The sequence below is a fragment of the Suillus bovinus genome, assembly GCF_016758785.1.
Source record: "Suillus bovinus strain UH-Sbo-P2 chromosome Unknown EDB93scaffold_25, whole genome shotgun sequence".
In the NCBI taxonomy this organism is placed as follows: domain Eukaryota; kingdom Fungi; phylum Basidiomycota; class Agaricomycetes; order Boletales; family Suillaceae; genus Suillus; species Suillus bovinus.
This window is the reverse complement of record NW_024542081.1, coordinates 374846-397381: the sequence shown is the minus strand read 5'-3', so window position 1 is coordinate 397381 and position 22536 is coordinate 374846. Positions and strand designations below refer to the sequence as shown.

General features: G+C 45.2%; 5 protein-coding genes across 5 annotated transcripts; 1 reads left to right on the top strand and 4 right to left on the bottom strand.

Moving 5' to 3' along the window:
• Positions 1 to 797: 797 nt before the first annotated feature.
• Positions 798 to 1466, top strand: EDB93DRAFT_1084936 (uncharacterized protein; the record flags this gene model as incomplete). The annotated part of the gene is made up of 2 exons (XM_041445868.1): positions 798 to 880; positions 935 to 1466. The coding sequence occupies 2 exons, from the start codon at positions 798 to 800 to the stop codon at positions 1464 to 1466; spliced, it is 615 nt and encodes a 204-aa protein (XP_041308046.1).
• A 700-nt stretch (positions 1467 to 2166) lies between these two features.
• EDB93DRAFT_1250189 (uncharacterized protein) lies at positions 2167 to 3546 on the bottom strand (the record flags this gene model as incomplete). Its single annotated transcript, XM_041452966.1, has 1 exon — positions 2167 to 3546. The coding sequence occupies one exon, from the start codon at positions 3544 to 3546 to the stop codon at positions 2167 to 2169; it is 1380 nt and encodes a 459-aa protein (XP_041308045.1).
• Positions 3547 to 4929: 1383 nt separating this feature from the next.
• Positions 4930 to 11661, bottom strand: EDB93DRAFT_1103796 (uncharacterized protein; the record flags this gene model as incomplete). The annotated part of the gene is made up of 15 exons (XM_041447341.1): positions 4930 to 5550; positions 5611 to 5667; positions 5698 to 5817; positions 6073 to 6886; positions 6936 to 6982; positions 7015 to 7035; positions 7091 to 8124; positions 8282 to 8871; positions 8941 to 9717; positions 9776 to 10225; positions 10284 to 10945; positions 11007 to 11203; positions 11271 to 11339; positions 11391 to 11468; positions 11544 to 11661. 15 exons carry the CDS (start codon positions 11659 to 11661, stop codon positions 4930 to 4932), a joined length of 5655 nt encoding a protein of 1884 aa, XP_041308044.1.
• A 919-nt stretch (positions 11662 to 12580) lies between these two features.
• EDB93DRAFT_1103795 (uncharacterized protein) lies at positions 12581 to 13672 on the bottom strand (the record flags this gene model as incomplete). The annotated part of the gene is made up of 4 exons (XM_041447340.1): positions 12581 to 12765; positions 12821 to 13069; positions 13281 to 13507; positions 13563 to 13672. 4 exons carry the CDS (start codon positions 13670 to 13672, stop codon positions 12581 to 12583), a joined length of 771 nt encoding a protein of 256 aa, XP_041308043.1.
• Positions 13673 to 19421: 5749 nt separating this feature from the next.
• EDB93DRAFT_1103794 (uncharacterized protein) lies at positions 19422 to 22155 on the bottom strand (the record flags this gene model as incomplete). Its single annotated transcript, XM_041447339.1, has 10 exons — positions 19422 to 19442; positions 19490 to 19837; positions 19862 to 20172; positions 20281 to 20641; positions 20667 to 20990; positions 21043 to 21120; positions 21170 to 21220; positions 21287 to 21534; positions 21590 to 21950; positions 21976 to 22155. The coding sequence occupies 10 exons, from the start codon at positions 22153 to 22155 to the stop codon at positions 19422 to 19424; spliced, it is 2283 nt and encodes a 760-aa protein (XP_041308042.1).
• Positions 22156 to 22536: the final 381 nt, after the last annotated feature.

The following is a 22536-nucleotide window of genomic DNA, read 5'->3' as shown; positions in this document are numbered from 1 at the left end:
ATGTGGGCTCGCATATATGGACATGCACGGGACTCGACATGCCCTGCGATATCACGATTTGCGTTGCGACCACTGAATCAGAACACGGATGCGTGGATGCGACGCGCAACCCGATAACAAAATGCTCCCTCGTGACGAGGGACACGTTCATATGTCCGCAATGCTATCGAAAAAAGGACATGCCCATTCCAGTATGTCCGACTCATCTTACATTGTCTAGACCTTCTGTGTATGCCTTTTTCCGCGTAGTATATCATCCAGGGCTACGCAATCCGATCGACGTCGTTGAGGCGCAATCCTGCCCCGTTCCTGGGTGTGTTTCTGACATGGAATGGGTTTGGTCGGCAATTTGCAGCCGATAGCATCATAGAAATGCTTCGGGAACAATTCCTAATCGAACCACACAAGGCAAGAAATACGTTTCAACATTATCATCAGTTGATCGAGTTCAACACAGCTTCGCATTGTGTCCCGTAAAATACGGGCAAACAATAATCGCCCTGATGCTGTCGCGGATGATTTCAAATGGGTGGCGGATCATAATCATCATTGTAATGTTTTGGTGTTCGTCGATACTCACGCGGATACAAGCACGGGGAACTTGGTCGCATCGGGAGGGGTAAACAACTCCGTGTCTATCACACCATGGGAGGTACTGTTCTCTTCTTGGTGACAGAGTCGCGCTCATGAATTTATTTCCTCGTTTCAAGATGCTTGAGAACTACGTCGGGGACCACTTTAGGAGAACATCGCAGGCTATTAGAACCGTCAATGCCACTCGTGGTGACAAGTTGTTCATGCGTGGGCTTGTGCTTTGCAGCTGTGGTGCTACGGGCCGGGTTCCCAGCAGTGTAAATCTTCTGAAGAAGATGGTGGAGTAGTCAGCACGGTCTTTCCTTCTTGGCTCATTTTTCTGATTAAATTTTCCTTGCAGCAACATCTTCGACTTCGTTTTTTGTTTCAGCGGCGTCTCCACCATCGACTCTATGGTTGTTCCTGCGCTGTCTCGGTTCGTCGAAAATATTTGCGTATACGACATGAAGCCGTGGGAGGCACTGGAGCGCTCGTTCGGGGAGGATCGTCATGCTCTTGAGGCATCACCTGTTTTCCTGTGTTTCGCTGACATGCGATCCAAAGGTGACTCATATGAGCGAGTCACAGTATCACGCATGTTGGCCTACTCCAGTTTTGCCGATTCTCGTCCATGGGGACTAGACATGTATTGCTGCGAACACTGTGGCGGCCCATCTCAAAATATCAGGTTCAACGCATGCGGGCGGAAGTCATACGGAAGCAAGTGGTTGCAAACGAAGATGAAGTATTATTGCCGGCAGTGCAAGGTGTCGAAGCAAGCCATTCCACCACCGGCTTGGGTTCACAGCTGTCGCTCGGACAACATGTATCGTGTGTGGTACGAATGGCCACTAACCCATGAACAACTTGCGAGCATCGGTGTCCGTTACTGAATAAGTGTTTTTTTACTTCATTCGCTTGTAGCATGTCGTCACTTTGTGGCTGGTAGATATATAGATCTTGCATTCCAATGATGATTGTTTTTATATGTCACTGCTTAATGCAAACAGTAGGACAGCAGCGCTCAGTTCGTCATGCCACACATCCCTATGTGACGGCACCTTATATTTTATTTTATATGTTTGGAAAAGCGAGTGCAACCGACACCGTCTGGCCTAGACTGATCAAACTGAGTTTGAAAGCGGATTGTTAGATGTGACCTCTGACCGATGAGAAACCGATGTTTGTAAAAAGAATATAAATGAGATAATTTTGATGATCGCCATGATGGATCAACCACACGCTTATCCAAGGAATCCACAATGCATCCCTCGACGTGCTGGATGTGTTTGCGGGTGATCTTCTCAAAGAACGGCTTCCCATCGACTACGTCCAGACTCTCAATAATAACGACAGAGCGGACGCATTACGAGCTTGCTTGCATGTGTATATGCTCAGTGCTCACAGTGACGACCATCGTTCCACGTCAGTTTCAGCTCAAATAAGTTAGGCATAAACGGTGGTAAGACTTGGTGTATCATCATTCCTATTCTACTCTGTCCCGGCACCATGAGCACGACTCCAGTCAACCCAGGTAAAGCCACTAAATCATTGAATCTGCGCACAGAATTATACATATTTTAACTGGAAAAATTAAGGGCGTGTCTGTCTTCCAGTCGGGCGGGATGAAGTAGCGACGTTCCTATTGCCATATTCGGGGCCATTCCAGAGTGGCACGTTGGGGAAGGGGCACATGATACGAGGATGAGCGAAGGAGTGGCAGATTTGGCAGGGATAAAGGGCCACCGCGACTCCGCAGCCGTAAATGCCCGTTGGATAGTCAAGAGAATGTAGAAATTTTCTCAGGTCTGCCCATGTCTTGGCGTTACATGATGGACTGATCGCGAAGATATAGAAGCGGGGCACTGAGACGCCACCCGAGACCTTGAAGTCGAGTATTTCGACACGTATGGACCTGATTAGATCACGCGTAGCCTTATAGATGAGCGTCTCTTCCTGTATCTCACTCATTGAAAATAAGTCGTTGATGCTGTACCTGTTCTCGTCCTCGGACCAGACGTCTTCGACCGTCTTTCGGACGGTCTCCACATCAGATATGGTGAAGCCTGATAGGCAGAAGAGGAGTTCAGGAGGGTGGGAGCAGTTAAATGGTAGAGCTTCGAAGGTAATATCCGCGGCAGACCATATGCGTTGCTTCAGGATTACGTCCTTTGTTTCTTCGGATACGTTGTGGACTAAGAAGCCAACAGGTAGGTTTTTGGATCCCCTGCCGCCATGTGGTTTGGGGGGGAATACCAGTCCGGGGTGGACGTCTTGATGGACGAAGTCTGCTACGATGTCAATGTTGGCTCGAATACGATCTGCAATGATTTCGCCCCTTTCAACAACATCTTTACCGGAGTGGTCAAAGACACGGACCATGAATTTCGGGTGTTCGACTTGGAACCATGCAAGAAGAAGTTTGCGGTCAAGGTGGTCGAATATTTGGGCACAGTGTGACATGTGAACTATCGGGAAATCGCCAACTGGGATGGGAGTGAACTGTGGAAGGATTGTTCTGTGGTTTGGGCCATCACGGCTCATAATAGTTCTGTTGGTTTCTGCTAGCGCTAGGTGCGCAAAAATGACCTCCTCTTCCGCATTCAGTATTCGCAGGGGGGTCTGTGTTCCCATAATTTTGTCAGCTGTGGAGTTTTGTGGAGCATTTATGGAGCTAGATGGATCACTGTTGTCAACTCTGGGGATGGCAGCGGGAGTGTGGGTGACACGGAACTCCTGCATGGTCACAAGGCCCATGGGTGGCGATGGTTCATGTAGTTTACAAAGGGTGTGGATTGGTGTGTTGAGGGGGAAGGATGATGATGATGATGATGATGATGATGTTGGGTTAGGGAGGAGGGGTGCTGATTGGTCCCTGTCGTCGTCAATTTTGAGTAAGGTAGGGAGGAAGTGTTTTGGTCCGGAATGAGGGGTGCTAGTGTATGGTCTAGTCGTCTGAGAGAGGGATTTCATGGTTAGTTTTCTTTCTTTCATCTTTCAAAGGAGCTGGCAGTACGTTTTCAAACACCCTATAATATTGAGGAATCGATTAAGATGTTACATACTCGCTTATGGTATCTGACCGTGGGAATATCATATGACTCCAAGTTGACTGCTCAAGCGCTCGCTCAGCACTTACTTTGTCTTGCACCTAGCAACGTGAACCACGACATCATACGCTTCATTCGAAAGTTTTGTGGATTTTCACAGTGATGCTCAGTGACTTGTGGCGTGCCTCACACACTTACATGTTATCTTCAGCCTGCACCAAAACTTGTGTTCAACGTCTGACTATGTCTTCAGGCATCCTATCTTAAATGTCACGTACAATAAACCGTTCTTACACGAATGACCATCCCAAAAATTGCTTCTTTTAGAAGTAATGCACATTTTGTGCAGGGTAGTTGATCGCCTGTGAAGTCACTTGGGACAGTGCCTCCATGGCACGATGTGTCTTAGACATGCCCACGAGACTGCATTCTCTCTGCGCCTTTTGTCTTTTACAGTAATGCTGAACGTAACACAAACTAGCATGTCTCAAGTTCCTTCTTCTGGAATTATGTGCGGGGTTATTGATCGCACTTGGGTCAGTTCCTCTGTGGCATGATGTGTCTTAGATATATGCCCTTGTTTCTGGCCGGTCCGCATGCTAGAATGCTGGTACGATTAATGAGTAGGTGAGAATTAATACCAGCTAATGATTTTTGCAGTATAATGACGTTCTAATGTTGCCTCTGACACTCCATTTTCTTGTGCCACGCATGAACGCCGGGTGGGTTTGAAATTGTGGGTAGGATTTTCATTACTAGCTTTGCTTAGTGCTAATGATGAGCACCCGCATGCAATACAACTCTCACTAACTAGGTACGGCTTGTATCATGGTTGGTGTATAGTTACTTTTTGCATGCGATGGGGTATTGGTCTGCACCATTGAACCTGGAAATGGGACAACATGATATGGAAGGTGTAGACAGCCATAAATTAGCAAATTTGCGTTCTCATTCTTCCTAGAAGAGTTCAAGTCTGGTGGGCTTTTCATACGGAGTCGCGAATATTTGGTAAGATGACTCGTTCATAGAAATAGCATGGGAAAATGAGAGGGAAATCAATTTTTTATACGAGGCCGCGAATTTTTCGCAAGAAGGTACAAACAATGACCGATACAGATACAGGACAATCGACGTCAGATATCAACAATTACATGGTGATAATAGAGTATCAAAGTGAATGCATGTGTGAATCGAAGGATAATACAACGATAACAATGACCTCTGAACGGGTCAGGGTTCCTTAGACCGACGACACATGAATGAAGAGGGTAGAGCTCACCTTCAGGCAGGGTCTCGTCTACCTTCATCAATCAAAGAATTTGGGCTTGGCTTTCTCCACCTCATTGCAGAACCAAAGGAATGACTCTAATAGATTGTTGTACTTGCCTTCGTCTGTAGATTCCTTGACTATCCAGTTCAAGAATTCAGGGTATTTGTTGAGCGATGCTCCCTGGCCGACTTTCTTTTGCAACAATGTACGGAAGCCATCCCTGTGCCACATTGAAAAGACTGTCTTGAAGATAAAGTCAGCGAATGGACATGTATCCCCGTTATCAGCGAACAAGCCAGCATGACATGCTGGTTCTTCTCCATTTCCATCGCGTGATAGTGGCAAGCCACATTGAAAGCAATATGTGTTGTGGTCGAACGAGAAACGAAGTTTGAAATTCCCATACATATCCATGGGAATATTTTTCTCCATGGTGCACCAGTGGTACTTTGCCCTGACAAGCTGCCCTGCGTTTCCAAAGTGTATTGGACACTTGTCTCTCAAGGTCCGCATGAATTTGTCAAGGCACGCGCTGCGTGAAATACGGTTCAAAAGTGCATCGTTAACCTGATTCGTTGTTGCCGAGAAAGTGCCAGAATTTCCAGGAAGGGATGAAGGATGCAGCAGTTGAACATCCAAAGAGCAGCCCATAGATGGCTAAAATGCAGTCCGTAAAGTCCCATCAGTGTTTTTCATACTACAAAGAAACATTCAGACCGTGTATTTGCGGTTCTCTGGGCCAGTATTACGCTTCCATAAGTTAGGTATCAGCGACTGTACAACATAACGATTGAGAAAAATCACCTTCCGATGTATGTCCTCCATGGCATCGAGCATGAGAGCTTCAGATGCACTGAGTCCTGATGCACCCTGGTAATAGAAAAAATCGCTGGAAGATGTAGAGTCCTGTGAGGATTTTCGGGCCTGCATCACAAAAAATTAACACAGGTGGTGAATGACCGATAAAGTAAAAAATTTCACCGATATATCTATTTCTTGGGTGTCAGACACTTGAACACATTCCGTGGACATGAGATGCGGAGAATCCGAGTGTCCTTGAAGCGAGGAGCTACTAGCAATGACCTGTGAGCATGCGAACTGGGGCACCTCAGGTGATACCAATGGGTTTCCTATAGATTGCATGGCGAGCCGCTGAATAAAGCTGTTCGGATCACATACGTCGCAATATATCCCTTGTGGTTCGTCCGTGCATTTCATCGCAAAGTTGTCTCCATCCATACAAAGCATGTTCACGAAGCGGCGACATCTTTTACCGTGGACTAGGTCGTCCAACTCCCCCACACACTCGTTAGTCGAAGGGCCCCTGCACATATCTCCAGTTTGGTCAGTAAGAAAAAATACGTGAGACTCTTTCTCGTCTTGGCCTGCGCGACAGAGCATCTGGTTGTTTAAAACGAGTCCGTACGAAGGCCTGAAGATGACGACATATCGTATGTGAGGTCTGTGCATACACTGGATGAATGCGGTTGTGCACGCCATAACCTTTGTTTCGCCTACATCCCATCGATGAAAGTTATAGGCCTTTGGGCTTCGCGACTTATCGAGGCCGCTATGGTACACAGCGCATTTGGCACGCACTTCAAACGATTCTAGATCGACTTGTGAACTGAAAAACACCAGAATACGTTCCTCATCAGCCATTCGATCGCATAGAGCAGATACGAGGCGTTCCAGGGACTGCATGGCTAAAATGGGCTGGATGCGTACGACGTGCATTCCAATATCTGGACGGTTTGTGGCTGCTCGTACTTCTGTGATCCTGCTTGGCTTGATCCCGAATGGTTTGATGAAGTTCGTAAGACGATGAGGTGGGCAAGTATTTGTCACGAGCACAATCCTGATGCACATGTTGCCGAATTGCTGCACAAGTTTTTTCCATGGAACAGCCTGGCGTGGCTGACTGTTGATGGCAGAATAAAAGTCGTCTATGAATATCCTGTTAAACTTCCACCCCAGTGGAGATACAAGGAAACTACATAAGTGGTTTCAGCCCCTTCAAGGTTATATCTGAGTTTTCGTACCTCGAAAATGCCTCAGACTGGCAATCCTCTGCCCGAACGAACAAAATCTGAACGTTATTAGGTACCATCTTGGACATACAGTAGTTGTGACACCGCAGTCCTGTGTCAGCAGCAGTCGTGTACTGCTCACACAACAGACTGACGGATGGGCACACCACAATGGATCTGGCGCCCTGGTCCATCACTGATGGTACCATCCACAACATACTTTTTCCGCCTCCTGTTTTCATGGTGATGACGAGGTCAGTATGTTCTGTCATTACTGCAATGAGCATATTCATCTGATTCGTGCCCTTTTCTCTCGCATTGTCATCCTTCGTGATGTGTATTATTGCGCCTCGGATGTTGCGTCTAATGTCCCGAACAGATGGTGGCGGCGAGGATGGTTGACCTCCATCAGCGACGATAAAATTCGACATACTGTCTTCGCTAGATGGTCTTCGATAGTCGTTGTCCAGAGATGACTGGCTCGCGTCAAGTGAGGATTGATTCTCATGAAGAGATGACTTGTCTTCGCCGCTCGAGATCCTCATAATATTCGTGGGTGCCCTTTTAGTCGTGGTAAAGGCCTGAGGCAGCTGTTGTAGTGGTTCGTTATTATCTACAATTGATAGTTCATCGTCACTGGAGATGCTGATAACCTCCATAGGCAGCGCTTTTCGACCTCCATCTCTACGAATGCGAACACGTTTGTGACTCCTGGAAGTTCTCTCGTCAGATTCTGTCTCGTTGACATTCTGAAGCCGATGTTTCCTGGACCGGTAGACGGTGTGTGCGATTGGGGCTGAACTGGATATGGATGGTACGGAATCATGGAGCTGTGAGATACTGTGATCAGTGTACGTCAAATCTACTCCGGTGGTAGAAGGTCGAGGATTGTCTGGTAAATCTGCCTTATGCTTTCCCTTTGAATATACGATTGGGGATATGCTGGAGGGCTCGTGTTGTATGACACTAGCAGAAATCGACTTCGTTGCGGGTGGATTTATTCTGCCCTTTGAAGGTCCCATCTGTCCAGATCCATACGCTCTACCCTTGCCCTTGCGATCTACCACAGGCGTTAATTTGCGCGAATCGCTTGGTTGAACAGTTTCGGGCCATGATATACATGTTTCATTGGACTCCGAACGCGCATCGCTGAAAATTGATGATGCTGGAAGTGGAGAGTGTGGCAGCACGGATGTTACATCTGCAAGTTAATATCAGATTCGCAGCCAATCCACGTAATATGTGACCAACTCCTATCTTCAATGTGCATGCTTCTACCAGGCAACGGTAAATCACTCGATAGTACACCTGCAAAACAAAATCAGGATGTGCTCCAGACATAGCATGCTTTCACGCACCAGAGTTCCCGATGTGAAATTCATTGGTCAAGCTGGAGCGATGCGGAAACACATCTCCCGTCGTTTGATCATGTTGTGTGTAGTGTCTTTGTTTCACAAAGGCCGTACAAATCGCGTCGTTGAGTATTTCCGTGAACTGACCACTGAAAAATGATTTTAGACTTTCTTCTGTAGTGTTCTTGACCTGGTGCAAAATGGACTGGATGATCGTTCCATTGGAGATGTTCTTACGGTTGATTCTGATTGCCTCTGGAGGCGGGGAGGGTCCAATACCGAGGACGCTGTGCCACTGATCACCCAACCATCTGTTCGTGCACATGATATCGTTGGAAAATCGAGGGACGACTCCTTGGTTGATGTAGGGATAGACGTGGTCCACGCCAGTCGAGCGATCTGCAGAGTCCGCTAGAATGTTGCCGGCTTGAATATAAGAGTATTCTGGGGAGATGAATTCGCGAGAAATGTTTATCAAGCCTTGGTTGAAATCTCTCAGTCCCCACCAACAGTCAAAGTAATCGTAGTTCCACTGCTGCATTTTGGAAGAGAACATCGTAGAACTAATTCGCTTGCCCTCGCCGACGCAGAGGTACCTAAAGTCGTAGAGAGTGCAGTTGTAAGACAAATATTCGGTATCAGAGATGGTACAATAAGGCACTTACGTTCTGTATAATGTCTCAGCCTCAGCGCCATACGCAACCCCAGCCAGGATCGCTTCTGCTGTCCGCAACCCCCCTGCGAGCATTTCCAGAACAAAGAATGCGACCTCCTTTGGAACGAATCCTGGGTTAAATGAGGCTCGATCTGTGATGCTGCCAGTATTACTGCAGCCTGCCAGAAGAAACATTTCGTTTTCCAGCATGAAAAGGCTACGATGCCCTTCTGAATTGCTGATTTTGTGATCTATGAAGTGAGTTCCGCGACATGTGATGTGAGTGGTGATGTAAAGTAAATGGTAAAGAGGCTCCCAGACCCGCAACGATTGTCTAAGAATATCCTTTATTGCAGGGATGTTCCATGCGAGTCGTCCCGCGTTGTCGACCATGGCAAGATCGTAGTGATCCACCAGGTAGAAGAATAAAGAATGGCGATTTTTGAAAAAAGGCTCCTCTGATAGAAACGAATAACCACGAGTGCAGTTGGTGAGATCATCCTTGACCTTCTCTGGGACAACTTTCAACATGAAGATGTCGTTAGTGAGGGACGAATAGCGTGACTTAGACTCCCGAAGGAGCCTGTGTATTCCGTCTCTCAGCTTGTCCATGTGCATGGTATTGATGCCTATGGTGATGAAGCGAACATCAGGATCGACATAGACATTGGGTTCCATCCTTTGATAGAATGCGAACGACGAAGCACACTGCTTCATCTCGTATACCATGTTAAACGTTGTGGGACGACCCAGGCGTAGCGCCCGGTCGTGAACACGAACTAGGCGGCTTGAGGTAAGAGCCATGATAAATACGTGGACGCAAGTAAATATGGAGGTTTGCTCACTCGTGGTCATCGAAATGGACCGAATCTTTACCCTCATCTTTATCCATTAGTGCTTCAAGCAGGCAGGTGATGTTGCAAAAATATTGAAGCTTTACGAGATCTTGTTCAAGGACAGATGCTCCGCAAAAATTTCCATCCTCACGCAACGCCAGGAGCCAGATGGCTCGTGCGATCGGATTTTCAGATTTGTCTACCATGCAATTTTCCTGATCTCTGTTAACTAGAGACCACGCGAAAGTATGGTAGAGCATCATCCGCTTGCGTGGGGATACCATTTTGTCATCCAGGACAACTACAAGTTCCTCGAGACACTGTGTCTGCACGGGAGACAGTTCAAACGAGAAATCGAATGGGAATCCGAGGTGACTTCGCAGGATCGCTCTCATGATTTGGATAATGAAGGTAGAATACTCGCTGGTTTCATCGGACACAGGAGTCCAATGATGATCGCTAGAATCGCCGAGATGAATCAAATTCTGCCTGATCGTGGTGTGATGGAGGCACTTACGTGTCTCGTGGTATGGAGTCACCATACAACAGGATTTTAGACAGGCTCAGCCTGTGAGGATGATCATCCAAGATGGTGGAAGCCTTTGACATGTGGTATTGTACTGTCTCAGCGAGATGGGCAATTATCCCGCCAGATTCATCGGCTGTATGATTTCTCTTCATACAATTCGCTTCCTGCATCTGGGTCGGATTTATCCGGAGTTCAAACTTGAAAGTGTCCCAGCCCATAAAATGAATCAGCGGCGTTATTTCCCGTTCTGTAGGCACTGGAAGAACTGATGCAACATCGACTGCAGATAGAAATGTAGCTTTAATGGTAGATTTGACGTCCGGCCTGGCCCCTGGGATAACGTCACGTCCAACCTCGAAATATGGATTACGCAGCGCCAAAAACAATTGTTGGACGAGGCAGGATCTATAACAAATAGCAACCATACTGGCCTGACCGTGCTTCTTCTTAATATGTAGTTCCATTGTTGGTAGATCATTGGTGAAATACGAGCAGTAGTCTGATGTTGTGCATGCAAACCCGTCGCTTGGGTCCCCAATGAGCTGTACAGGCGGTCCTCCTGCAGTTGGTAGCTTGACATTCTCTGGATTCTCGTATATGTTCGCATTCGAGCAAGCTTCTAAGAACGTCTGTAGATCGTCTGGTGATATCTAGTAATACATAGTTTTCATGTTAAAATCGAGATTAGATCAAGAAGAAGCGTGAATGTACCTCATGCATGTGGTGGTGTTTTTTCTTGTGTCCCACAACCATGCCAGAAGTCAATGCGACCCGGCAAGGAATACACAGGAGAACCTTCAATGCGCTGTGCATGCACACACCTAGCGCATCAAAAACATCGCTGGATGTAATGTAGTCGATTGACGGAAAGAGGGTGACAGTCCTTCCATCCATACCAGATGACGGTTCTGTGCAGAATAAACAGATAAATCGGTCAAAAGCGCCATTTAAATCCATTTAATGTACCACTCTCACCTGCAGGTAGCATGGATTCGATTGAAAGCGCATCTGAGTCCAGAATGAGTGGAGGTATGTCATCGGTACCTGTATAAATATTTGTAAGCTTTTTGACATGTAGGATGCGATTAAGCTGACATATGAAGCCAGTTTGTTTATTTGAAGAAGTCTCTCCGACAACAACATGCCTGGAGGAAAAACCTGCTTCTTTTACCCCTGCTAATGCATTAATGATCGTGATATACTATTAACCAATGTGAGGAGTCCAAGAGACCTTGATCACCCCCTTACCATTGTGTTCCATCACAATTTGAGCGAGATTATCCTCACGCATTTGCAATCCTTGTTCGCGCTTGATCTGTAGTGGTAATGAATGAGTTTTATAATAACGCGCAGAGTTGGCTGACATGCCGTCTGGTTATCGGATAGGGTGAGGTGATGGAGCTAGTTCAACAACGAATCAATGTCTGTGGCGACGAAATATATCATTTTGACAAACAATGGAGCAGATATGTGTGGGACTAATTCACTGAATGGGTGTCATGGTGATAAAAATTGACGGACATCTGTCAGAATTTACGACAACGTGGAGAACGAACACGCAATCATATTATGAGGAGCCGAAGGACATAATACAAATATGTTTCATCCTCTCACATCATCATTCTTGAGGTGAACTGATCTGGACAAATTGGCTCCGACATTGGTGGACATGAACCCCTCTATCAGCACACGTCCACATCAAGTCATGCACATGTCTGTATTTGGTGACTTCAATTGCGGAACCCCCAAAAAAACTCCTACATCTTTTGAGAAGAGAGGACGGGCAAAGATCGTCCCTTGATCGGAAAATATGGGATTCAAATTGTGTGCCAATCTTTGTCATCGCACACTTATCAGCTCCTCCTAAAATCGATCTGTCCTTGTCCCGTGCCCAACGGGTATCTCGTGACCCTTTATGGAGTAAAGCTATTTGTGGACTATGGTTTATCTATGTTGGTAAGGCCGCAGCATGTACATGATGAACTGGCTGCAAATTCCCGTATTATGGAGCCAAGCGTCCCTGTAATTGATCGACATTTTTTCGAGAGAAAATCAATGCATGCATGATTTTTTATCTATTGGAAACAGGTAGGGGGAATTAGCTGTGTTCCGTTGACCCTGCACCACATGAGTACACAGCATATTGTTGTGCCTTGTGGTATTTTTCCAGTTGTTCGGACGTTCAGCGCTATCTCATATGTCGTGCCATGATGTACAGTAAAATGTCTTTCTGCGACCCTAAAACATGTACCTCGAAAAAGTCTTCTTGTGGGCCGTGTGCTACGTCATATTCCAAAGCTCACAACGCCTTCAAGTTCTTCGTCTGAATTGTATTCCACATCACCATTTGGATCCCACGCCTCAGCGTTGATGGACGATATTACCCCATTCTCTTCGGCCTGTTCAGGGATTCGATCCAAATTAGAATAGTCGTTGAATCTATTGATAATGGTGGTTTTTCTGATGCGTCCTGTTTAAATTATTTAGTATATCTCTATGCGTCAAAACGTTAGAAGGTAACTGACTGTGGTTTGGATCTCGTAACTTGACCTTCGCCTCCGCGAGTTCCCACAGTAACATGTGTCCGCGTCCTAAGTCATCCCACTTACAAAAATCCATAGGAGCGATGACGATTCGAGGATCGATTATATTACCTTCCTTGAGGTAATATGAAAACGAGCGGTGTGACTTGATGTGAAAGAGTAGTACTTGGAGGGTTGGATGTGTGAGAATGTAATTGGTCAACTTCACTACCTTCGACCCTGGAATTAACCCTGCAATCCACAGCGCCAGATGAGTCAACCGAGGTAAACATTCTATGTCAAAACTCAGGAACATATGAAGATCGTCGGTCTCTAGGTGCGTGAGTGTAGCGAAGACGTTGAATGTGGACATTATGGTGGCGGATATGGATATCCTGAATTCGAGGGACAACACTTTGAGAGGAAGTCGATCTACTGCGTCAAGTAGAGGACACCATGTTACATTTGAATGCAGTAGATTGAGATGACAAGTGCAAGTTCTTTACTCCTTTGCACAGCGATATAATGTCGTGCATTGTTGTGTGCGCGATGCCCTTGTCGAGGTACAAGGAAGAGATTGTCGTGCGAGCGAACTCCTCGTACTTGTACCTGACACCGATGCAGCGTAAAAAATGAGACGCCTGCTCTTCATCCTCAAGTACGACCTTTTCATAAAGAACTTTTTCGAACCTGTGATAAGATGATGATTAGAGTGCGATGTACTTAGTTGATGTCAGAAGCTCACCACAAATATGTGCTTTTAGAATATACAATCCAGTTCACTGCGATTCCTCTCGTTCGAGTGGCCAGAGTAAATATTTTAGTGACGATCTCTAGGGGAATGTAGACCTCCATCGTCGATGGATTTTGACCCATGTCCATCTCTATTTATCCACCTGTCTACAAACAATGATACACACAAGATCAGGTATCTCACCCTAAGTATCATCTCTATGTCGGCAAGCATCCTTTGATCACCGTATCCACACATCATGAAACTTTTATCTTCATAAAATTCAATGGATCCATGCATGTTGAAATGCTACATAGTGAGAGGAACATAAGCCGACAAAGGTGTGAGGGGGTTCGTGATGGAGGTCATGATGGACACCCGTGTGTGATGGATTAATGATGGACACAAGCAGCACAACTTATTGCACGCTGAAACCGAATAATAGAGTGTTTTACTTGGGCTTTACATGTTCCGCTATGATATTTACATTAAATTCTCTATGTTACTTGTGTGCAAGGAGCCCCGAGTCAAAATGGGCAATAATTTCTAGGCATCATGGTGTACTACGACTGAAAGCTGGAATCTGACTAACTCAGCATTAAATACGGGTTTCATCGTGTTATGTGGTTTAATTCCCCAGTTGTCGACTTATAATATCAGATTTAAGATAAAATTCAAGGTAGAAATGCAAACGACCTGTATCACTTCGTAGAGAAACGAGTACAAAGCAATCATCTTATCACAAACATTTACGATGACTTAGCAACATGTATCGATAGATTGTTGCATTTCCATTGTCTGTCAGCTAACGTTTATGTTGTAGCAAAAGATTTATAAGTTATATAATGGCAATGATGGTGTATGGTTGTATATTGTTTGGAGTGTGACGAGGACAGCAACAAAAAATTGAAAGAACTGAAGGCAGATAATTTGTGATAGGATAGGAACATTCTATCTAAAGGACAAACCTTATAACATTCTTTATTTGGCCGGCTTTCCACCGTGAGAGTTGAACGTAAAAGATGTTCAACGATCGACCAAAATGTGATGATACGGAGTATGAGCTTTTTATCACACAATCTGAACCGTAGCTACTGCTTTATGTGAACCCACCATTTCACGTTTTAAACGCAAGGATACATTGTGAATTTAATTAAAATACGGAATCATCGGGGTAGTACAGTGAGATAAGTGAGATGGATCGGACGCATATAACTCTGCGACAGCGCGATTGGTACGATACTGGTGACAAGTGGAGGACAGAGGAAAAATAGAGAAAGGAACGTAAGTGGCACTTCAAGCTTAGAGAGTGCGGTTTTTGCAAAAGAAAAAACAACGGTATAAATGATTGAATGATGGGAAAGCGGGGTCCCGTTGAAGGTACTCTGGAGAATTGCATCTATGTTGTGGTGAGGTGTTGCACTGCTGGAGTGCTCGACATACCTGCAAGAACGCGCGGTTGAAATATTCTATTTTACTGATCCATCACCTCTTCATGTCGCTATCCGTGGAGGAGGTTGGTTGAATACAGCCAGGAAGTCCCCTTTCGTGGCATGCACCACGACCCCATTCTAAGACTTTTTGCCACTTTGTGATGCGTGCTCTAGCGATTGGAACGTAAAGGGTATGTAGACGTTCGGTGGACGCATGTAGAAATGTGAATGCAACATGGGTGTGCATATACCTGGATATGCGTGTGATGGTTCCGTTGAAGGTTTCCGTAGCTGAAAAAGGTGGCGAAGTCAAAGGCATGCTGACAACACAAAACGTATCGCCAGTCCCAATCGTTCCGTCTATAAATTCATGAGGGAAACCATGCAGAATGTAGCTGCGCATATTGAATTCTGCATTGGTGTCGAATATGGGGAGTATGTGTGCGGGGATACAATTAGCTGATTTCTTGGATGAGATTTGGGTTAACATGGTATACTGAAGACAAAAAATGCACACATTCGTGGCTTGATATTCGATGGAGAATGATCGCCAAAATAATGGGGGCTGTCCTCGTCAGAAGTACTTTTACACAAGACCAGACTTGGCAGAAAAATTGTCAAGGAACAGGGACATATTAAGGTTCCGAAACGCACAGAAGGCCTAACTTGTTGCAGACGGAATTTAGATGGGTCGAAATCGGAAAGAAAACAACCGGTTGCAATGTGACAATGGAAATAAAGTGCATACATAATGATGGATTTAACCTCAGATGGCGGAGAACATATGGGGATACGTTGAGTACATTTGGATGTCGGGCTGCACCGATTTTTAAAGATGCATCCATTGGTCTTGATCACAGACCTTCTGGATAACTGAGATCATTATTTGAAGTGTTTGAGAGCAAACTCCATAATTTATTACGCTCTTCTGTGAATAGAAAATGTGATTTACTTGCAGGCCACGCGTCTGATGCGCATCCGTAGGGAGCGAGATTCTTTTGTTCTCCGCTGTTAATATATGATCGGACCACACTATTCAATTCCCGTAAATAAATTAAATATCTATGTCGCGAAGTCCGTGATGAAGAAAGGATGATCTTTCTGTTTTTATCTTTGGTCCAAGTAATCAGCGATAAGTAACACCTAAAGAACAATAAATGCGATTCATGAATGAGTTGGCGTGCATAAAGCCTATAAATACAAGACAAAATGTGATATTGTACAGCATCACCCCACCGAAGCAAAGCACAAAGACAAGTGTAGGACAGACGACGTGACGGACTGGGATGATGATCCGTATATTGTAGAGGCACCGTAAGAATGAGAAATAAGGATAAAATAGATGTCATCGAAGAGAGTTAGAGCGCAATTACAATTATTCCGTCTCAGAGCATGTCGGTCTCTCAGGAAGGCGACATCCGAGTCGAGAAAGAGAGGGAAGTCTGTCTTTATCCGTGAGCGCTGAGTGTATATGTGGAGATTTTCTGGCGTAGAATTAGAATGGTACCAGGAGAGGCGTACAAAATTGAATGGAGGGTGAATGAGTTGTTAGCATCCCGCGCTAATTAATTCACTGGAACTAATACTGACTTGGAATGAAGTGACTCGGATTTTATAACCACAGATTTTGGAAACGTCGCCACAAAAGGTTGGACGAAAGCGCGGAAAAATTGAGGGTTGGCCGACACGAGTCCTATCGTCTACGCTTGGCGTACACACCGTGTCTTAATTTATAAAAAATGATACATTCGTCCCACTCGATGGTTCCGGCGCCATAGATGCTGAACGTGCGTACATCAAGGAGGCCCATAACTGTGAGGGACAAAATAAAATAACACTGGCATGAACGATGAACCACATTAAGTGAAAAGGCTGTTGAATATATAAACGAAAGAAGAGCACACGAAAGAAGTTCTCTTACAATGGTCCTATTAACAGAATTTCCGCCAGTGCATTCGATACCACTGACTGCGAAATGATGAGGCGAGTGAGTTATGACCAGGGTATGGAAATTCGTGCAAGATGAAGAGAGGAAATTGCGGTGTTTTTTTTCTTTGGCGAGTTTCGAGGAATAAATTAATTTGTAAATTATGCATATTTAAAGGACAATGGCTGTATCAGGACATCAGGATCATATCAAGAACGACAAATTGAGGAATGTCTACTCTAAAAGCTCTGTATCCCTGTGATGATAATTATATATTCGATGAACCTTCACAGCGTTCCCTAAAAATCATAAGCTTGAACGGTTCTCTGGCTTCCTCAGGTTTGTGGGCCCGACAGATCTAGCGCAGGCCGCAAACATGCGGGTTCTCTGTATTCCGTGGGATTTACATATCCATCCGGTAGCGTAGCTTAAGCATACGAAACATACTTTGTACGCTGCAACATCGATTTATTTAACTGTATCTTCATGCATTCCTATCTTATACGGCATATAAACGTCTCAATCATTATATCCTGTATTTAGTGAAACGTTGTGAATACGGTCAAATGACTATCATCTTCGCCGCCAGACTGTTGGAAACTTTCCTACGAAGAACACCCAAATTTGAACGGCCTCGTGATTACTGGGACCCTTCGCCCATTTGTCTTTTATATGCCTTAGTTCTGTCCGAATCTGTGCCTCGGACATCGGAGCCATCATATATTTGTTATTCTCATGAGCCCTGTGTCGATTCTTTTCAACTATATCCGTTCATTGCAATTCTTTTCTCTCAAATCTCAACACAATTACGGTACAGCTTGTCTGATTTTCGTTGACATTATACACTACGGTTTACCCTTTTCTTACATGCCATCAGCTATTTTTCTATCTGCATCTCCCATCCTTGACCCGCATTCTTCTCCGGGTGCACGCAGCTTTAAATTTGATGGGTTTTTGAATGGATCTCAGGGAAATAAAGTGGGGCTTGGAGACACCATCCAGGTTTCCGTTCATCCCTCCTCATCCGTCGGCCACTATCCATCTTCAGTCAGTTTACAACAACCTCCGTACACCTTCTATTGCACTGTCAGGTGCATCCATGGGTATTCCACCACCCATGTCGCATTTTCACTTCAACGAATGTCCACCAAATTCCCGCAAACCCTTTACGTCCCCCACAAATTTTCACGCCTCTCCATTTGCCAGCGAGCCTTGGGATCGCTGATTACGCTTCCAAGGCGTTGCCGTGGTTCACATAAAGCAATAACATGCAATGTCAAACCAGCGCTATACACCGGTAAGAACGCGAAAGCGGCTGAGAGGAAAATAAAATGAGCTCTTTGCAATCTTTCAGATGGTGCGTAATATGATTCATGTTTGATCGTAACACCCTACTGACCTGATGTGCGGAAAGTTAACATTGAAATACTGAAAGCGCAACATTCAACATTCAATCATTCTAATCTCCTTAGCTGAACGAAGTTCCATTCCCGTCATTCCTTTAGGCCGAATAATGTTTCATCGCTTCTATGTTTCACCTACGTTCCTTGTCGTGTGTTCCATTTACTCAATTTTTCAGGCATTGCTCAATAGTCAGGGTGTCCATCTCACTCTTTCACTACACAACGATCAGTCCGCTGTCTGAATCACTCATTGACGTGACTGATAGATATTTTGACTCGTGGTATTCCAGAACGGATGTCTGTCCCTCAAGATCTGTTATGTTTCCATAAAAATAGAACCTGACATCAAGCAATCGTGTCCCAACACGGTATAACTGAATGCAGGTTCCGAACAAGCGAGCGTCGGTACCCGCCAGAAATGAAATTGAGATTCTCACGCTGATTGAGATCAGGAACCGATCTCATTTGTCCCCTGTGAAATGTAGGCATCTGCTTGCGCCCAGGAAAGCTTGGTCGGTATCAGTATCATAAAATATTGTTGAAGATTAACATATTTACCCATTGTGTTGGCATTCGAGGTGATGCAGACAACGAGGCTAGTCGGGCTTTGTGAGCATCCTAGCTAAGCCAATATTTACTCCGTTTTGCTTAACGTTTGAGTCACGCAATGATGTACATGCACCTCGAGAAGCACAGGAGAAACAAAAGAATGGATTTTTCGTCTCCTTATCGTATAATTAAATCTTTTATTTCTGTAATTGAGGGTAACCTGCGAGTGGATGGACTTTGCGGATGTCTCCTCATGTGTATCAATGCAAGCGAGGAAATAACAGTGTGGATATGGATAGGTTCGTCTCTACAACCTTATCAGTGATTAATCTCAAGGTCGGCCGGTGTAGATGTCTTGGACTCAATCATTGTCGTAAGTGTGATGGAAACTACTAATTTGAAACAACATTTTTTCAACACGCAATGAATATCGAGGGAATACATATATTGTCATAGACAGATGGGAAGAGTGACACATATGAGCAAACATTCACGCGATGGTACCCATATATTGTATCGCTTCATAGTTATGGGCATTATTGATACAACCGATTCACGTTCAGAACTGATCCAGCCATGCCTGATAAGTCAGACACTTTTGCAGACAGTATTATATAACGAGCATACCTGTGTTTTTGCAGAAACATTCACAGTTCCAGGATCATTGATTGTCGCTGCATCGTCTTGAACTTGGATAAATGGAATCTCATTGGCAGAATTCTGGGCAGTGTCCTCTTCCGGACCTTGCATCACTGTATCCACATCTATGTCACTCAGAGGAACCACTGTAATCAGTTTCTGACGGCGCGTGGACCACATAGTTGAGGAAAGGTCATCACATATATCGGATCCTGCAGGGTGCATGTCGTCAGCTGTGTCCGACACGTACGACGTTGAGTTAAGAAGCTTTAAACGCTTTTTGTCTCCTTCCTCGTCCTCTGCCTTTCTTGTCATGTAATTGAGATTCACGGTTGCCTTGAGAAGTGGAAGTGGACGTACCATGCGAGGAGACAGGGGGGGTGCATCCTCTCGTTTCCTTTTTACCTCTCCCTCCATGACCTCCTTCGAATGATCATTCTTGTTATCAGCAGATCCACTCTGGATTACTTCCATTTCCATCAGTATGTTGGGGATTTCGTCGATGTCGATGACGTCAGGACATGCAGGACCTTCGCTCGCATGACGCATATTGTCGGACGCATGTCCATCATATTCCGTAACACATACAACTTTGTTCCCGGTGCTTGCGTGATCAGACATGACTTGATCATGATCCTCCAAATTCCCCGATTCGACCGACGAGTCAGATTCTACAATAAAGGTGACAGAACCCAGAGTGTCATCTGCAGATATTGTGCTGCTGCGTGGAGTCCTAGGACGGGGAAAGGATGTACGGGGTAGGGGATCCAAAGACATACCATTTGGTTTAGAATCGGATAATATGTTAGTCTCTTTCGCAGCCCTCCCAAGTGCATGTGCAAGATGAATAAGATGTCCAGGACTCCTTTCTGCGTTTACCAATGCAGCGTACAATCGTTCTATGCCGAGCGCCTCCAAGTAGTCATGCTCTGGTAGATCATCGTATTCATCTGGCGATTGCGGAATAAGCTGTCCGTGTAGGTGCTCATTTAGTGGTATTCCAACCAGGATGCGATATCGTTCTATCATCCAAGTAAGCAGACTTGCGCTGACAGTAATGCCGTCTCCTTCCATGAATCCCCGTCTCATCATATTATTCCTATGCTCCTGAGAAGCTGTTTTGAGAGGGAGGGAGATACCCTGCAATGGTGTATAAGAGGTTTACAATCGCATAGAAAGGTTGAGTCCTTGCCATGTGTTCCACAGGTCCACCACGAGCATTGGAGTGCATTTCTGCTGCCATCTCTACGATATCCTCCTGTGTGTCCTTGAATGATACATCGATGTGATAAGACGGTTCCTCTCTTTGTTTAGCTTTGACTCTATTGAAAGGCTCTGGAGCGTCGGCGAGAGGTTCGCGTCTTAGTGAGATATTCGATGCGTCCAGTTTCTCCAGGTCCCGCGGAGTGGCACCCTCTTCGTGAGCCTTTCCTTGTTTTGATACCGATCCTATCAAATGTGCATCTCGCTTCGTGATCGTTCCTGTTTCCTACAGTTTCCTCATGAGCATCATCATTTCTGAGTGTCGTGAAACTGCTCACCGCTAATTGTTTCGGGACAGCCTTCTGATCATCGCTCCTCTTCATACTGTCATGATCTTTTTTATGTATTTTCTTCGCCTTTCATACAATCAAAGACTTTCATTGCAAATACCCCATTGTTACGTACTTTGCGGTTTCTGGGGACATTCATTTTTCCCTTCGTGCTCTCTCCAGGTCCCTATTCGATGCAAATCACGTTAGCTTTACCATCAAAATGTAATTTTGGAAATGTCGACTGGCTCACCTCCTGTGCGTTGAAAATGACCTGCTTTTCCTTTTCCTTTACCTCTTCAACAGGTTCCTGTATTCTCGTACTTGTAGGGTGAGCAGTCCCTTTTTTGGACGTCCATGAAGCCTCCTTATCTTTCACAAATCTCTCGATCATATCCAACGCACCCTTCCCGTGCTTGATACCTGGATAACTATCTAGTCCACACATATTCTCTCCCTCACAACAGAGCAATTTGTGGTATTCCTTCTCGTTCCCATTGACTGATTACGTTCAGCATCAGTAATTTGACAGAAAGATGTCTAACACTATGCTCACGCTTCATGACGTCAGTCACCTCTACACGCTGAACAAAGTCATTCCATATTACGTTGTATTTGTCCTGCACCCTTCGCATATTTTTATTGTTGAACATGCCACCTGTGAGCACCATCGCGATATGGAACTCCAAGCGTGCTGAACGAAAAGTAGACTTATGCTCCTCACCCTCCCATTCCTCCTTGAACGCAAGTATGACGTCTCTGAGGTACGCCGCCACGCTCATGAATGCCCGTACTTCTCGTGGATCCATCCGATCTTCCTTCACCATTGGTATGCCATGCGTCACCATCTGAACATACACGCTGTGTTGGTGCAGTAGTACGAGTAGTGGCTGGGCATAATTTGGGGGCACGGGCAGCTACATATATGTCGTCAGCATGTACAGTGATCGAGTGAGGATAGCTGATACTTGCAAAGTCAAGCTCCCACTTTATATTTAATTTTCGTTTGGTCAATTGATATTCTTTAATCGGGGGAGATAGAATCGTCGCGCATACTTCATCAGATCTGTCGATGGACTCGATGAGAATTGGCTTCGACATCGGATACATCTTTTCGGACATGATGGTGATGTGTAATCGTGAGAGAAAGACTTAAAAGCATGAGTTCCTGTATTTAGAGCTGAGTTTGGGGTGTTTAAATCAATGATCTCCACTTTCGGCATTTTCCGCTAGTGTGTAGCGTATAGCGGCATTTGCGTTTGCAAATTTCATACACTCACCTGCAACACAACAATGCGACAGTTCGAAAATCACGTTGGGCAATGAAATTAATTATACATAATCTTCGTCGTCTCGAATTTCACAGCACATCGGATTAGTCGTTGTTGCACGATGAACATTCTGTAAATTTGAACCCTTATCACCCGCGCACCATCATTTGTGTCGACTCAAAATGGTAAGCAAACTTCTGCGATCAGGTTGCATTACGAAATTACTAATCAA